General features: G+C 38.1%; 1 protein-coding gene across 1 annotated transcript in view; it reads right to left on the bottom strand.

Moving 5' to 3' along the window:
- Positions 1-17,727, bottom strand: part of CYP7B1 (cytochrome P450 family 7 subfamily B member 1) — a 125,100-nt gene that overhangs the window by 7,184 nt on the left and 100,189 nt on the right. The window contains exons 2-5 of the mRNA XM_014256646.2: positions 14,859-14,995; positions 7,957-8,553; positions 7,303-7,509; positions 1,087-1,265 (exon numbers count right to left, since the gene is read on the bottom strand). Of these exons, the coding sequence (XP_014112121.2) occupies positions 1,087-1,265; positions 7,303-7,509; positions 7,957-8,553; positions 14,859-14,995 (1,120 nt within the window). The remainder of the gene's footprint in view (positions 1-1,086; positions 1,266-7,302; positions 7,510-7,956; positions 8,554-14,858; positions 14,996-17,727) is intronic.

The raw sequence follows: 17,727 nt of genomic DNA, 5'->3' as shown, positions 1-17,727 counted from the left end.
CAACATGCTCCACACCTCCTCTCACTGAGGCTGGCAGAGCTTCTACACAATGAAACGCTGTCCTGCACCAACGAGGCACTTGAATCTCATCTTTTCTTTGCAACCTCCCTTCTTTAAATTCCTGAAAGGGAGAGCTTCACGGAGCAATGTCTCTAACACGCGCTTTCTATAAACATGTAAAAAAATCCAGTTCCTTTCTTCTTTGGCTCAAATGGCAAGGATGGAAATCAGCATGGCTGGGAGACAGCCATTTGCTTAGGAAAATAGGGGTGAGGAATGGATGAGGTACAAGCTCTCGCCTCTCAGGCAGACAAGCCATTTAACAGCCTCAGCGTGCACCCTTGCTCTTTCTTCCTCTTCCTCTGGGCACCCTGGGCTGGGGACAGCAATCTGGGGAGCAACCTAGCTGAGAGGAGGACTATTCAATTTGCATGCAGGTGGTGAACTTCCGAAGCTGTATTACAGCTGAGGCAGGGTGGATTAATTTCGAGTCTTTGATATTCATTAACTTGAGCGTCAGAGAAAAATACAAGGAGATGACACAATTACCCTCCGAGCCACACTGCAGAGCAACAGCTTTACAGTCTCAAGTTCACAACACTCTAATTGATCAAGAAGAGGTGAATCCCTAGGAAGGGAGGTGAAAAAGCATAAGGCTCAAGTAAGACACTGCTATTATAGGGCTTCAGAGAGTCAATGATGCTTTGCGGGCACTTAGCTAAATGGCCCACATTATTTGCTATTTAAACCACCTTCTATTATTCAGCCCTCCTTGGGTATCAAATGATCCACTGCCAAACAAAGCCCACATTTAGCCTAAAGTTTATGGTAGTCAATGTGCAATTGTCAATTCCTTTGAAAGCAGTCGCAGTCAGTCTCATCACCATATTTCTCTCTTCAGGCCATGAATCCTTTGACCTCCAGGGCCCTAGAAAATACATCTGAAACTAGGAAGATTTGTTCCACAAGAAGGAACAGTAGTAAAAAAAAAACAACAAAAAACAAAAAAACAACCCAGAGATCACAAAAGGCTTGGCTGCTTCGATATGCCTGGAGTAGGAAGAGTAGCACCAGCTGAATGTTTACCTTCGGATCTTCATAGACCTCAGGGTCCATGTGCAAAATCTGCGGGTAAAGGGCTATCCAGTCTCCTTTCCTCAAAACGACTTCTTGATTCCCTTCAAGCTTGAGAACAAAATCCTCCTGGCTGATGCGGATGTTCATGGAGGACGAGCACATTCTTAAACTCTCGTTTAAGGCACTCTCTGCGATTAAACACAAGGGGGGAGGGAGGAAGCATCAGAAATATGGGAGATGACTGGAAGTTATACATGGCTACAGTTGCTGATTCTCCAAGGAGTTTAGTAGGGCAGGCTAAAGGGAAAAAAAAAAAAAAAAAAAAAAGAAGGAAAAAAAACCATACAAGCAAAACCAAGGATAAAGCAGAGACCAGGAGGAGGCAATACACAACTCCGCAGGGCTGGGGTGGGGCAGTCGGGATGCTGAATGTCCCGAAATGATTCTCACTGATGGTGATGAGAAACCCTGTCGGTTGTAAGCAGCACCAAGTTTTGGGTGGAAAGACATTATTCAGGCATCACGTTGCAAACAACACAATCAAAAGACACTAACGCTTTATGCATTTACATATATTTTGGTGGTTGCAAACAAATACCAGTGAAAGCATCCATGGAGCTGTTGAGCTTGCCTTTTGAAAGATGTTGGATTTAATGGTAGGATTATACATTAGAAATCATTCTGCTTGTTATTTCTGTAGTCACTCTGATAATTTTAAAATGTATTTTCTTTTCAATGCACTATGCTGGCAAATTATAGCGTCTGTTGTGGTCAGATTGAGTGAAAGAAATTCATTATTTGCCTACTAATTTTAAGAGAGAAAGATACTTCTAATTGGCCTAGAGGAAACAAAACATAGTCTTTCAGGTTTGGGCAAAGCAAAATTTCTGTCTCCACCATCACATCCTGGAAGGCTCCAGAAGCAGAATGTCCTTGCTTTCCCAGTGGCCTTCACCTTTTGCTCCTAGCACGACAGATTTTATGGCTAATTTCCGGCAATTTATCCTGGCAGTTTGAGGAGGAATTCCTTTGGGAATAATATGCATAATTTGCATAAATCATTCTGATAGCATGTATATCAGCATGTAGCTCCTGTCTAGGGCTGCATCTCTCACTTTGTAATCAAAACTGACTATTTTTCCACCAGCTTGTATGGGCACCGTTATATGTGACTTGATTCCTTCTAATCATTAGTGTGAAAAATAGCCTAAAATAGGGTTTCATTTGCATGTAATAATCCAATTGTGTCTGCATATATGTTTTGTGATATCAAATAAGCCTTCTCTAAGTGTTCACCAAGGCACTGCAATTGCTACACCCAAAAGGTTAGTTTATTAGAGACAGTAGCTACCCAGTGTAGTTGCCTCTGAAAAAAATAATAACAAACGTTCTTTCACTAAAAATTAAATCTGGTGCAGCATGCATAGCAAATAAAGTGGCCCTGGATGCTTTCTTGCAGGAGGTTTTTCCTTAAGCATGCATTTGTCTAAAGAAATGAGGCTGCGGTCAGCTTTGTGTGGCCAGCGCCGTGATTCAATGTGACGTACAGTGAGTCTGTGCATATTCTTTTGGACTGCCTTCGTTACTATAATCAGGCAGAGTCAAATCGGCTTGTTGGTGACGAAGCCAGAAAAGAACCCTGGTTCCAGAAGATGGCCTCTACTGCGGATAGCCACAAGGCACCTGACACGATAGATTTCAACTGGCAGCGCTCTGGCAACAAAACTTTACGCGGTACAAAGGAAGGGTCCAGCCTCAGCTCCAGATTGCCTTCAACCTGCAGGAAACGAAGCTGGTAGCTTTGTAGCGGTCCACCATTTGGAAATGGTGGTGACATACGCAGAGACAGCAAAAATCAAATGAGGAAGAGGGAAGGAGGGAAAAAAAAAAAAAAAGAGAAATAATTATAAAGTGCCGCAGCAAAATAGCAGGTTTACGTTTAACCACCCAAGCAATGCGGTCGCATCCTATCGGTGGACATCCTCCCAGAAAGCGCAGCAGTCCCTGCCCGCTGCCGGATCTCAAATGACAATTGGGCAGCATATCTTATGCAGAAGTTAATCACAATAATGGAGCACAAAGTGTGGCTTAGCGGTCAGATCGTAAATGACAAATCTGTTTTACCTTCCAGTACCAGTTATGTGTGGAAGGCGAGCTTGGCTCTCGCTCTGAGCGATCATGCCGATAATCATTAGATGACAAAAGTAATGAGTCACATTATGATCAACAAAGGAGAATGGAGCTTATATGGCTTTGCAGGCTCACATTAAAAAAATAGACAGTCAGCTTTCCACAAATGCCAGAGCTATACATTGAGAGGAATGACAACTGCACAATAAAACTGCAGCCTTTACTTGCAGTTGTCATAGTTCAGCAGACACCAGCCATTGCCGCTGACAGACCAGCTGGGTAGCTTGGGAGGCCTTCCATTCTGCACCGTGAGGTACAGTAAATTATCCAGCACGGTAGAGCAACATCTGTTTCTGTGCTTGTGCCGAACAAACAAGGCAATTTAAAGCATACCAAGGGATAACCAAGCAGCAAATGAACATGACCCTCATTTTTTTCCCCCCTTCTTACACACATGAGATGCTAAACTTCACTGTGCAAGCGCTACATAAAGAAGCCAGGCTGTTGTTTGATAAGGTGTTGTCAGAGAGATTTTACATATTTTCTAGAGAGAGAAGGAGGGGGGAAGAGAGAGATATCTCTCATAGTATTGTTATTCTTAGAATCCTCCCACTTCTCTCTTCATTTCTCTTATACTAAAGCTAGCACTCAGCTTCCAATTCATTCTAGACTTTTTTTTTTAAAAAACTGTTTCAATATACTTATAAATATTCAGTCTTTAAACCCTAATTTGCTATACTTAGTTCACATGCCTTCAAGCATTTGTCTTCCAATTTCCACTGAATAAATGCGTACTAATGAGAAATAGAGCAAGCTGCTGAGGCAAAGCTGGGTGACTTGAGCCTGGCCTGCCACCAGCTTGTGATAGGCAGGCAAATTGAGTTAAAATGAAAAGTCTTGTCAGCTGAAATACAACATGGTAGCCAAACAGCAAGCTGTCAATCATCCAGCCAAAACAAGGGACTGCAGGTAATAAAAGGTCATTGCGAATCATAAGTGCATTTGGCTTTCGTAGGCAAGTTAATTTTAATTAAACATGATCTCTATCTGTAAATGTTTTATAAAACTTATTGTGCAGTAATGGATTGTTAATTTTACACTAACACAGAGCAGGTAATAGGGTGCAATAATTATTAGAGTGTATTGTAGGAAAATAGCTATTGAGTATGCAAATATTTGGGGGGGTCATTTACCCACGGGCATCACGGTGTGCCAACACAAACGATAATCTGAAACAAGTACATTTGCATCTTACTCAGAACTAAATGGTACTGCCCAGCCCATTCCAGAATAATATATTTTATTCCTTTCAATTCAACCACTGATTTTAATGCTTAGCATTTGTGTTACGACTACACACTCTGTATTAGCTCCTTTTGGGTCCCTACCCTTTCTTGTGTACAAAACAATTTCAAGCTGTGCTCTTTTTGCAGGAATATCTGGGATTCAGCAATGACCTGGGGCAAGAATACTTCACCATATAAATGAATGGACTAATATTAAACAAACGAACTGACTAAACATGCCTAGCATTAAACACGCACTAAGTACATCTCTGCTTTACCCTTGGCATTTCCATTACAACCAGTTTAACTGACAGACCATTTTCATGTGTCCTTTACCACAACAGAGCTCTGTTGTGAGCCATAATGTCTAATAATGTATGTTACTCTGTGCACACAAATACACACGTTTAGATTCAGGGATTGTATTGTGTTATGTGGACAATACAAAGGGTGCTGCCCCAGAAATATCATCAAAAAAAGATAATCAGGGCCAAAATTTCCTAGTCTGATTTTGAGTAGAGTGTGTTTTGCATTTTGGTTTGGTTTGGTTTTTTTTTGAAATAAAATAATCATGTACGTGAGCTTAGAATTTAGGAGTAAATCAGGCCATGTTGTTCCCCAGACCCAAACAATCTGACCATAATGACAATGCTACTTCCTGAGAAGGATTTTTAGCAATTTCTGCTTCTTCTCCATACCATGAAGAATCAAAAAAAGTCTCTTGTTATAGTAGGCCAAAAAGAGGACGGAGAATCAGAGCACTTAAAACAGGAGAATGAGATGACAAGCTGATGAACATGCAAGCTTCCCACCTGGTCTGCCTCACTCGAGAGCAGGGACACAATCCCAGTTTCCTACGCTCCGGGTTGGCACACAGGGAACGGAAAGAGGAAAAGCTCAGTCTTGGAGGTCTGGGGTCAGTGGCCTTCCTGCAACAGGGGAGCTCTTGGCGTGCAAGAAATGCCATTTGGGACCTTCATCCCTCCTACACATTTATTAACAAAACATCCCTTTCCCCTTTCCACTGAAGCATGACTCTAATTTTCTTATGGTACAGATTTTTTTCTATATTATTATTTTATGGGTAGTATCCAGCCCTTTATGACTTAAGTGCCAGAAGAATTGAAAAGTAGCTTCTGTTCATATCACATTATGTTTAACATGATTATAAAATTTAACAAAAGTGTTACAAGAATACTACAAAGTAGGATGTGGCACTTCCCTCTCAACACATAAATCAAATGCTACCAAGGTGCTTCAAGATTTCAAGAAGCAGAGGAATGACACAGTTAATGTTTTCAAACTGTTCATACTGTTTTGCACCAGATGGTTTTAGCAAATTACATGGTTTTATTTTCTTTATTCCTACACTTTTGGGGAGCCTTTTTCCTCCCCTTTTTTTTTCATGGCCATTCCCACCTTATTCTATAAATATAAACTAAATTCTCTTTTGATCTTCTTGATGCTTGGTAACGTATTTACTGGTGTATGCTAGCTCTGATGCAAAGCAGTTTTACCTGTGTTCCTTAGAAGTCCATTAAGTGCTTAGAAAGTCATGCTACTCACCAGAACTGTCATCTAGTATCTCCTCTGTTTCAAAAACATTCTCCATTGGTTAGAGATATATCTAAGAACAGCCATACACCAGATGTAACCAACTTAGTAGACTCATGATATGTAACATTAATATTAATGCTCTAACTTAAAGAAAATGGATCAGACTAAATTTTATAGTTGTTCTAATCAAATCAAGTTTGCACACAGATTCTTGAGACATGCCACATTGGGTGATCTTGGAGAATGGCAGCTATTACACGGATCCAAACCAGGCACAGAATGCACTGCTCCACCACCATCTCTTCACACAGCTTTGTTTAAGAATGAAGCATTAGTTCAGGTCATGAGCTACCGAGACCTGACATGAGCTTGTTTGGAACACGGGATTGGTTTTGATATTTAAAAACAGAGGATTATCGAACCTTTAATCTTTTATTCAGCTGTTGTCTGCCCCTGTAACACTACTTGTGGAGACTTACAGATGCTTAAAGGTTAGGTACCTACCTGCTACACCCTCTTTCCTCCCTTGAGCTATTTTACCATTTCTCTTGCCAATGTCTGTGTATTACCAAATGAAGTGAAACCAAGAGCTGATGCTCTGAAGGCCTGTACAGCTCCTGATTCAAACAGCTTCCAATACCACTGGCAAGGGTCTCCCTCTGAACCTTGGATCCAGAACTGGAAGATGTGTAGCTCTCCTAAAGCTCCCTCTTTTGAATAAAGTACTGAAAACACCATTTCTCCTCTGCAAATTTTTATTTTCTTATATTTTTTTCTGGAGGCAATGCCCAACAGAAGCCTGTTTTAGAAGTCTTTTTGTTTTGTTAAAGAGAGAAAGAAAGAAATTGCTTGCGGATAAAATACATTTGCAGTTTAAATACACAATCCCACTTTAATTTCAGAAAAGGTTCTTTCTTGGCAGAACCATACAGAAGTATTTGAAATGCATTAACACTTCGGCAGATGCTCAGAATCAAACAACTTAATAGGCATCAACTTTTTTTCAAATAATTGCAAAGCTTCGATTTAGCCTTTTGCATACCTTGCATAGTTAATTACCTAGGCTTTAATGTTTACATGCAATGAGAGTATCTACAGCTATAAACTACATAATTTATAATTGATGTAAATGGGTGTTATTATGTCAATTAGGCAGCTGTGTCCTCCACCTTCTCAGTAAACAGAAATGAGTGATAAACCGAGTTTGCCGGGAGAGCCCCTCTTCTCTTCCTAACAGATAAAAATAAATTACCTAGGTAGACCAGGTTGTCCAATTGTTCTCTGGTGAGGTGGATGTTATATGTGGGCCCTCTCTTTTGACCTGTTGACTGCAGCAAATGGTCAATCTCGTCACGCACCGCTGCAAGAGCTTCTGGGTGCCGCAGAAGATAATACATGGCCCAGAATGTAGCTGGAATCGTGTTTCCCACAGAGGCCCACAGGAAGGCAAAATGATGTGCTGGGAGAAAATAAGTGAAAAGGAAGATTAATAGCGTTTATTACACTGATTAGATTTGCAGTGTGCTAATTAAAAGATGTTAGGACACAGACCCAGCCAAGGATCAGTGAATGCTAATGAGGACCAATAGGCTTCTGAAGTCTAATTTTCTGCTTAATGAGAATAGTTTGAAATGTAATGTCGGGGGGGGTGGGGGGAATAAGGGGAGGAAATGCAGCTCAGTTATAATCTTTCTCATTATCACCATTAAGTATCTTGTTTTACCACCTCAGCACAAAAAAAAAAAAATCAATTATCATAGAGGGTTGTTTCAGAGTAAAACATTTTATCATTAGCCAATTAGAAAGAACATAAAAAAATTTCAAGGTCGCCATTTTGCCTTTTTATTTCAAAGGTCTATAGTAAATTATTTTATTTTAGACAAGCAATCATTCATAAGTTTCCTACCTGCTTTGTCATAATCTCCAAGCAGCTCATATTTCTCAAATATATCTTGTCTGGCTTGGACCACTTTTGACCCTCCCAGCCATTTTGTCATGTTCTGAAGTAAAAAATGATGTATAAGCTCCTTCCGAACCTTCTTGGTAGCTCCTAGCAACTCAATTGGTATGTTTGCAGCTAAATAGGGAAAGCTGGCATCAAACTTGATAAATTTGTCTCTGATTTCACTAATAACTTTGTGGCCATCTGCAGCAGGAACTCTTCCATATAGTGTTACAAAACTGGCTTCAAACATTACAGAGCAGCAGAATTTGTACATTTTTTCTGTTTCCCAATCTGTTGCTTGTGAGCATTTCCATTCAAATATATCCTGGAGATTTTTCATCATGTGGTCAGAAATGATATCCAAAGGCTTGCCTTGTAGATACTGGTAGATTCTGTGCAGGTTTTCCTTGAGCTCAGGGAATTTTCCCTTTGACAAGGCTGGGTAGTCAAAAGTTTTGGATGCCATTTTATTAGCAAATTCATGAAATTCAAGTTGCTTGCTATTTCGGATGACATAGACGTATTGAAATGGGTCCATGATAAAGGTAATATATCTACCTGAATAGAAGAACAGAAAATAATTAGAGACACCTGCACTTTTAAAATCTGGTGACACTTCCAGAAGCAATAACTGAAAATAAGCCAAAGTCTGTGAAAAAAGCACGCAGAAAAAAAACAACAAAAAACCCCAAGCAAAGATACGTGAATAAATCTGCAAAGAAAATAAAGAAAAAAAAGAGAAACAAATATTATTTAGATTTTCTTTGTCATGATGCAGATTCCACCAGTGTATACTTTGCAGGCTCTTCTAAAATCCATGTGAAGCCATTTCCATGTAGACAGATCTACTGTTTGTGGCAACAGTTGTGTGTGATCTCTTCAGCTGTGGTGCTCTGAAATAAATAATTTACTACTCAGGTCTAATTCATGAAAATACAGTGTGGAGTCATAGCAACATTTGGAAACTGGATGTTTTTCACCAGCAGAAAGCGAGAAACACACACATTTCACCTGCATGGAGGAAACTGGATGACAGGGGATGGAGTGGAAAACGTGCCACCTAGGCAGCTTTTTCCAAGCAGATGACACAGGAACTCATAATCTGTCAGTCACAGCTTTAACTGCACACTGCAAACCCCCAACATTTAAAGCTTCTCTCACATCTGGCTCTTTTTTCCTGAAGCCTTGCTAACTCTTTGTTAAGAATGTGCTTAATAGCCATAACATGACTAAGTTTATGAATGTGAAGTTACAGCCTACAATGTAGCAGGCATCATTTTTAGCTGGGGCTCCACTTTGGGCTCCACTACACACTGTCCCAGGGCTAGGATTCATTGTGTCAGAGTGCACCACCAACTTCCTACCTTTCCCAGGGCCCTTAAAGAAGTGACACAGTGATACCTTCAGCTCCTTGTACAGAGGGATAAGATTGCATCAAGTTAAATGCTTTTTCAAATTGTCCCTACCAGAGAAGTCCTGCAATTTCTCCCTAAACTTCACGTCAACTGCTGAAGCACTTGGATGCTTGGAACTACCATGAATCAAAATGCTAATGCTCCCAAAGCTCAATTAAATCTTAGCTCTTTATAGATGGTTCTAAATTTAGAGTTCCTGATTCTTATCTTGAATGAAGAGGTGCATTAGGGAAAACGGGTACCTATTAAAATGTACACTTTCTCTGTGAAACACCCCAGTCACAAACTCAGGGAAAGAGCAAAGCTTCCAGCACTTACAGTCCAATTCTGTCTCACCAAAGGGACAAATCTCCTTTTATTTTAATGGGAACACTACATGCTTAACTGCGGACCAAATTTGGCTCTGTGACAGATGTCCAGAGATAAAGTAGTCACTACCACTAAAAATGTCAAGTATCCATGGTTACAATATAGTGACATCTGAATTATCATAGTTATTTCATATTCTGATTTATATACACACACAGTGCTCTGTGGTATCTGGGTACACTCTGGACTTCGTCTACAATTACCAGCTGCCATAATTCCCCTCCCAATTACATCAACTGCAATCCTAGTGAACTAGTAAGGAAATGTAAAGGATATATCAAGACAGAATTTGAACCCCTTTTCTTTTTTGTCAACAGTTTGTGAAGGTTTTTAAGATACTCATGGATTTTGTTTTACTGTAGTATAATTGACCATAGCTGTAAATTTAATTTTAAAGAAAAATCTATTGAGAAACCAGCATGAATGAGAGATCCGGAATTCTCAGTCCCCCCTTTTCACCTCCTTTTTTGAATACAGAGACTAAAAGGAATTTTTAGTCTTGACCTCTGTGGAATCTTTGTTAAGAGTCCTAGAATTACTCTCCCTTTCCAGCTTTCACCCACTTTCGTGCTCTTTATTGAGGCTACCATCTTTGTGATCAAAGCTTGGAAAGAATGCCCATTGGAGCAATTTTTAATAAATAGATTTGGAGTGTTATTAACCCTAAAGATGAAAGCTGGCTTCTTAACTTTGCATTTACAGGGTAAACAATTTAAGTTAAGATTTTTAATTAATATTAATTTAAACCATCTGTCCACCATCTGCTTATTTCTGATGCAAAATATGAGTTTCTTTGTGATCTTTAATCAGACACTTAGCAAACGCACATCAATTCTTATCATTTTTAAGTAAGAAAATGATTTTCAGCAAATGAGTTTTCAGACAAACAAACTATTTTAGTAATTTTAAATCAAAACTCACTCACCACTAGCACATACTCTGAAAAAAAAGTCCCTGAGAAAAAGAATATTACAGATCCTGTTTTTATTATTCTCATCAGGTTCCTGGTAGCAAAAAGTAAGTATGTACCAAAATATAATTCATTTTGTAGAATCAATTCAGGTTCCAGACGACATCACTGCAAGTCAACAACATATATAAACACATAAACCAAAATATTTCTTGTTGCTGCATTTAGTTAGGGTCTAGATAATCAGAAAAGTGGAACCCCCCCTATAACAAAGGCAGCTTGTTTACGTATGCCATCGAGAATATAATTTTAGATCTCTTAATTAGAAAAGTACTAAAACCCAGGTCTAATTAATGGCAGTTAGAAAGTTGTGAGAGGGGGTATGGGAACCTTTAACACTTACAGACATCCTCGCACACAGATGCACTACATGGCTACACTGCTTACCCCGGTCTCCTCCATACAGGAACAGATTGCTAATTACAAAACCATGCCCCAACACCTCCTCTACACCCTGAGCAGCAAACATCCAAAGTGGAACAAACTTTCTCACCTCAAGTTATGATTTTAAATTTTTTAAGTGCCAATATGGTCCTTAGTTTTGCTTTTTAAAGCCTGTCCTTGTCCCCAGTGAGGTTTCTTCCCACTGATTGTCCCTGGTGGTGTCAGAGGCCAATAAATTAAAACCTTTCATAAAGTTTTCAGTTATTATTTGGTATTTTAAAATGCAGCTTCCCCCTCTACTCCTATGTCTTTCCACTGCAGCTAATGTCAAGACAATCTTTGGAAAGTAACCTTTTATGAAATCAATCCAAAATCTTGATACTCATGAGTTTCCATCAGAGTACTTGAAAAGGTAATGCCAAATCAGCCAAAAATGGAGGCATACTACAATCTCCTCAACTCAGGTAGCCATAAATATTGAAGGAATTTATATAGGAACCACTAGAGACTAAGCCTTTCCCTCTTAGTTTTTAAAAAAAAACCTTCAACAACAAAAACTAAGTAGACATGTACATATAGAAATGTCACACTCCAATTCCCAATAGTTTAAGTCACTGAGCTATTTCATTTAATACAGTAAAAATAAGTCGAAACAAGAGATGTATCCTTGTTTCTGAAAAAAGCCTTCTGATTTTCTTTTTTTTTTTAATGTCTACAAAAAATTCATACTTCACTATCCAATTCTTCAGCCTGCATTACACCCATGCTGCAAATAGCCTGGTTATCTCCATTTAGTTTCTACAGTCTCCTAGAAATAGAAGATTGATGTGGAAAATATGAAAATTGTCAGCTTTGGTAAATCTGAGCACAGAAGCCAGTATTTGTATGATAGTTAAGAAATTACTCTAATAATGCATTCTGGAGCTTTTTAATGCTAATGATGAAAGACAAGCATTTCAGATGGCATCTAATGATGGATGTTATTTCAGCAATGCTTGCAGCAGGCTTCAGCCTGGTAAGGAGTTAATGTAAATTACCTTTTGCCTACAAGAGAAAAATGTGATTTGTTACTGTAGGTGTATCATGCTTTAAAGAAAAGAATGACTTAGCAGCAATATTTGAAAAGGCAAATGTGCTTAGTAAAAATCACTAGGATTATTTTATTAAAAGGTGAGCTAGTCTCAGAGAGAATGTTGCAGGGTTCATTATCACTCTTATTAACTTGAGAGGAAAAGGACACAAAGTTTAATCCCAAGAAACAATGACAAAACTGTTTCAAGCTCTATAAGTTCTTACCTAGCCGTCTGCATATGCTGCTGACCCTTAACAAGCCGAGAGGCTTGGGAAGCATGATCATCTCAACGCCACAGACTCCCTCTCCCTCTTTCCCCTCCTTATTCTTTCCTGATCTTTTTTTTTCCCTTTCCCCCCAAGAATATCGCGTTTACGTAATCGTCCTCTTATTAGGGAGATTCTGCTGAACTGCTGACAATGATGTACAGTGGTGCTGCGCTGGCATGACGTTTGGGGAAAACGATTCTGCTGCACCACCACACAAAACCAATTAGAGAACTATTTTCTGCGACAGGTCAGGAATTTACATTGTTTCTCATAGAAAGATGTGCTTTTTAATTTCTTTATTAAGATGACATCCGTGTCCCTTGCGACTTTTAGGGATGACAATCATTTGCTCATCACATGGGAAAGTACAATCAGCAAAATCGCATTACGAGTACGGGGCAACGCCAGAAACTCCAAGCATCGTTCTGCATTTTCCAAATGAACTAGTTTGAGAACCAATAATTAGAACAATATATATTGATAGAATTTTTTGACAGGACCTTTAGACATCCACCAGGGGGGTAAAGTAATGATAGTCCACATACAGCTGGCTACGCTATGTTTGCCGAGCACAGAAACATCATCTTTGTCAAATCAGTAAGATGTAAAGAAATCCTGTATGCCTTCGGATCAGGACACGATAGGAGATACTAACTAGCTCTGGTTTCTTCCCTGACTTGAGGATGACAAACTATTTCTCTTTAATGAAGTCCTGATGGTCAGCAATTTTATACTGAAAAAGAGAACTTAAAGTGGTGTCTCTGGTATGACGAATTCACAAAATCAAACATTTCCCTGCACAAGACTGAAATGATATCCAGAACAAGCTACATTTACCTCAGTCTTTATCAAGGGAGGCTTAGCTCAAAAGACTTGAATATATGGGGATTATCTGAGATGGAATTTGGTTTATCATAGAAATAGAAATTTCTGAAACTAAATTACACTCATAGATTCCTTAAACACAAATTTCTAAACACAGTCTTGCATAAAAACATAAAGAGGCCAAAGAAATAAATATTTGATCTGACACTTTAAAGATTCTGAATTATGACTGTATCTGGTTTTATGAATGTTCTAAGACAATATCTAAATTATAGTAATTAATTGGTATTTGTAAGAAGCAAAAACTGTATTATAGTGTGAATTCAAATTAACAATAAAAAAGACTGTATTTCAACAGGAGTTGGTGTTGTACTGTGACAAACTCACTTTCAAGTTGCAAAAAATCTGATCATACCAGTTTCCAGAAAAAACCCTGAATGAAATTTTTAAAAATCACATATTTAATACAGTAAAAATTCTCTTCCAAAGGAACAAAAAGATTTTTTTAAAAGGAAGAAAAACTATTGATTTAACACATGGCTGGAAATTAAATTAATTGACTTAAAAAAAAATTCATTCCAAAATATTGCTTCTATGGAAATATAAAGCTAAGGCTACTGCCCTAGAACTAAAAAGCAAACTTCAGCATTTACACTTTACATTTTTGCCTCAAGCTCCCTATAACTACAGGAATAATTAAAAATTATATAGACTAAAGCTGATCATTTGAACAGGGATATCAACATGTAAAGGTGTAGAAGATGATCATAACCATCTGTATTAATAAGAGCTTCCCTTTCTAAATACAAGAAAATACTGGATTTTATACTGACTTTACTAAAAAGTAGATCTCTATAGGTAGATGTAAATTTATTTATTTAACTTTCATTCAGGATTTTAGTTTTATTCTATGTTTTTCTTCCACAGCTAAGTGTCTATGTGAAATCACTCAAATGTTTGTATTCAATCTAGCTTAGTAATACAGTTATAAATACAGGAAGCAGCAAGGTTATATCATACTTTATTATATTGTTATTTTCAGCAAGCATGATCGGAGTAAGAGGCTGGCAATGGGAAACTTCTGTGTTCCAGTCCCGATTGTATCACTGAGTCAATGTGTCATTCATTCCCTTGTGTTCCTGTCAACCAGTTGTAAAATGTGTGAGAACAAATTCTGCACTTTTTTTGTAAGTGTTTTCTAAATTTAATCTGATATTTTTCTGTGCAGTGTCAAGATGATGTTACTTCTCCCTTCTTTAGGAAAAAACCCCACCAATACACAATTAAATGTGCTGGCAAAATCTATGTTCATACAGTACATACCTACAAAATCTGTCAAAATACATATATACTTAGAGATGCAAATAAATCCACACATCGATAGTGATATTTTATAGATAATTATTATGCTTACAATATATGTAAATTTGAGGGATTTTTATGGGTTTTTGCTAGAGAAAAATGTTTTAGGTTAAGGAACATTCTAAACTAAACATTTGGATTAGTATTTAACTTCACTGATGGAAAAAAATCAAGATATATACTAAAATATTTCTCACCAGCAATATGTACAGTGAAAATATCTCCAAATTTCTTTTGCTGATCCAGCAAGAATTTGTAAGCATCTTTTCTAAAAATCAAAGCTTTCCCAAGGTAAGGAATCCAGCCATTTATTAGTGGGGGCTCTCCAGTCTTTCTGTTAAAAACAGAAAAAAAAAAATAAACAGGAGTTAATTTTGGCATGAGAGCAACTCATCTTTATATCTATTTATATATTACACTTAGATCCACCATTTACATCTATAATTCCTGCAAGGTATAATATGTTGTACAGAAAGTTCTTCAGATATGATGGCAGGTTAAATCTAATCACACCTCTGAGCACTGCAGGCTCCATGTGGTGATTAGGAAAAATAAGTGAGTGAAATTGAGACGCAATTTAACTACAGGTCGTCCAGTTATTACCATTAAGTTATGAACGCAGAAAAATGACATTCGGTATAAAAGCTCCCAGCAAAGAGTCATCTCATTTTCAATATTTGGTGTGTCAGAGGAAGATGTATTGGAAGGCAATTATGACAGACTTAGGTAAATAGGACACCAACACACCACACAAAACAAGTATCCTTACAGGTAACGTTTTAGTAATTTCAGCTTACCAGCAAAGAGAACAGCCATTCTAACTATATATCTTTAAAATATAGGATAATAATACAGGCTGAACATTAACTGCAATAAATCTCAGTCTCTTTATATTTATAGTCTAAGACAGAAATGCATCTGGACAGTTTAAGAAGAAATTCCAGGTATTGATGTTTGCATCCCAGTTTAAAAAAGCAGCCACGATGTGTTAGTTATCTTTACAGAATAGTATAAAATACCTGTTAAGAACCTACTAAGTTACATTTTTCTTTTAAAGGAAAAAAGGTTCCCACACTGTCCTACTCCTGACTGCAAGTAAATATCCTTCCTTCATGCTGGTCTTTAGTTGCTTGAATCTGATTTACAACAAAGAAACATAAAGCATGCTTGTTCTGGAAGGGATTAAAACAAATATTCAAGAACAACTCTGCTGCTACATCCCATCTGTGAAGGTGACTTATACTACATGCAGAACAACTCATTCTGATTAAACACAAGATATTTACTAGCTTGGATCTAATCAAAGATCAAGGGATCACAAGCTTTACTACTATCATACACAGCATGGATTTTTATGTAGCTGGATTAACCCTATCATAGTCAGATTCTCCCTTGAACTGCTGTAACACAAATGAAAAAAAAATTAAAATAACCATGGTATGCTGTATTTAATTTTACTTCCATAATTAAAACTTTTTGAGCAGGAAAATACAAGCCAGAGATTTGCTCACTTACTTAAAAGAAGTTACTATAAATTTAATTTACAGATAAACAGATGTGGCTAAACCAAGCTTCACATTTTCATCTTTCTGTTTAACTGACTACTAACTTCAAATTTAAGTTTCCAAGAACATCCTTTTGTCCTCTGGAAAACCTCAGTACATCTTCTTGTCTGACAGTCTCACAGCCAACAGTTTGCCGTGCCTTTTCCATTTCCTTAAGTTTTGTGGCTTTGGCCACATTGATGAATGAGTTTTTTATATTGGAGCCCCTTTTTCTTCAATACCTCCCAGAAACCACTGCACTTATCATCCTCCAGAGGTCAAATAACATTATTTACTCAAGTGGTCCAGAAAACTTTGTAATGTTTAATTCTGTATTAAGTGAATAAAAGCAAAGAACTAATCTGAGATTACATGAGAGGGATCACTAGTCCTAGAAACATACCAGCCAACTTGATACCCTCAATTATCCCTTCCAAGCCCGTAAAGAATCTGGATGATTTACCCATTTTTTTTCCCCCCCAGACTATTAAGTCCCAAGAGTGTCTGCCTTTCACTTCCCTGGCTGGACACTATGTCCTGTAAGTAGCATCCTGACAAATATTTAGAAAGGCTTTTTGTCATCTTCTAATTGAATGCATCTAATTTCACCCTCCACGTTCTGTCATTCGGTCAGAAGCTGTATTCTTCACAAGCTCTCCGCCGGGTAAAAAAGAAGGCAGCTCAGAAATCCAGGGGAAAATTAACTTAATGCTCCAAGTCTTCGGGATCACATCAGGGAGACATTTTGCTATTGCAAAGACGTGAGGGTCATCGTTCACTTCAGACATGTTTAGCTCAGCAGCAATAAGCTTAACACTGTTAAACACTGTGTCAAGGCTACGTGGCTTTCAGAGGAAAATGTAACACCAGTTCAACTCACGACCCACAGCAGACTGATAACAGAAATGTGTCTTCATTTCTGGCTTTCTGTCTCTTTGGAAGATGGAGGTCATCTCCACGACTTATCGATGTCTGCTAACACACAGCAAAGAAAAGAGCGGCCGCTTGTATTTTAGTGCCCCCCCAAACCCAGTGCTTCTCTGCACAAACCCAAGCAGAGCAGTGCAGCCAAGCCCGCTTCCTGAGGGACCCTTACCTGCATCCCGGGATCTCCAAAAGCCTTCATCAACTTTGGCAGCTAAACAGAACCATTAACAAAGCCCACAGAAACTTTTACTGCTTAATTAATTTGCTCATGAACTTTAACTCTGGACTCACGCTTCACAGAAGTTGTAAAATTTGATAATTAGGGAAAATATTACAAGCATTAAAGTTATATTTTACTCATGACAAATATATTGTTGCACCAAATGCAAAGTATAGCTAAGAAATAGAAAAGAGCACTATGAAGTGTTTTGATGGAAATTTAAGACTGCAACTTTTTTAATTTATGCATTCAGAATGTCTTACAGATTACATTTTATTCAGGTCTAGTCTAACTGCTTAAATTCTAATTCACTTAACAAACCTCACAATATTCCCAGGTCTTTTCACTCCACATATTGGGTTGGTTTTGCTTATA

Source organism: Pseudopodoces humilis, chromosome 1, assembly GCF_049639895.1.
Source record: "Pseudopodoces humilis isolate 2021_Gansu_Grassland_sample_001 chromosome 1, ASM4963989v1, whole genome shotgun sequence".
Taxonomy (NCBI): domain Eukaryota; kingdom Metazoa; phylum Chordata; class Aves; order Passeriformes; family Paridae; genus Pseudopodoces; species Pseudopodoces humilis.
Note: the sequence above shows the minus strand (reverse complement) of the source record. Positions and strands in the feature narration are given on the sequence as shown.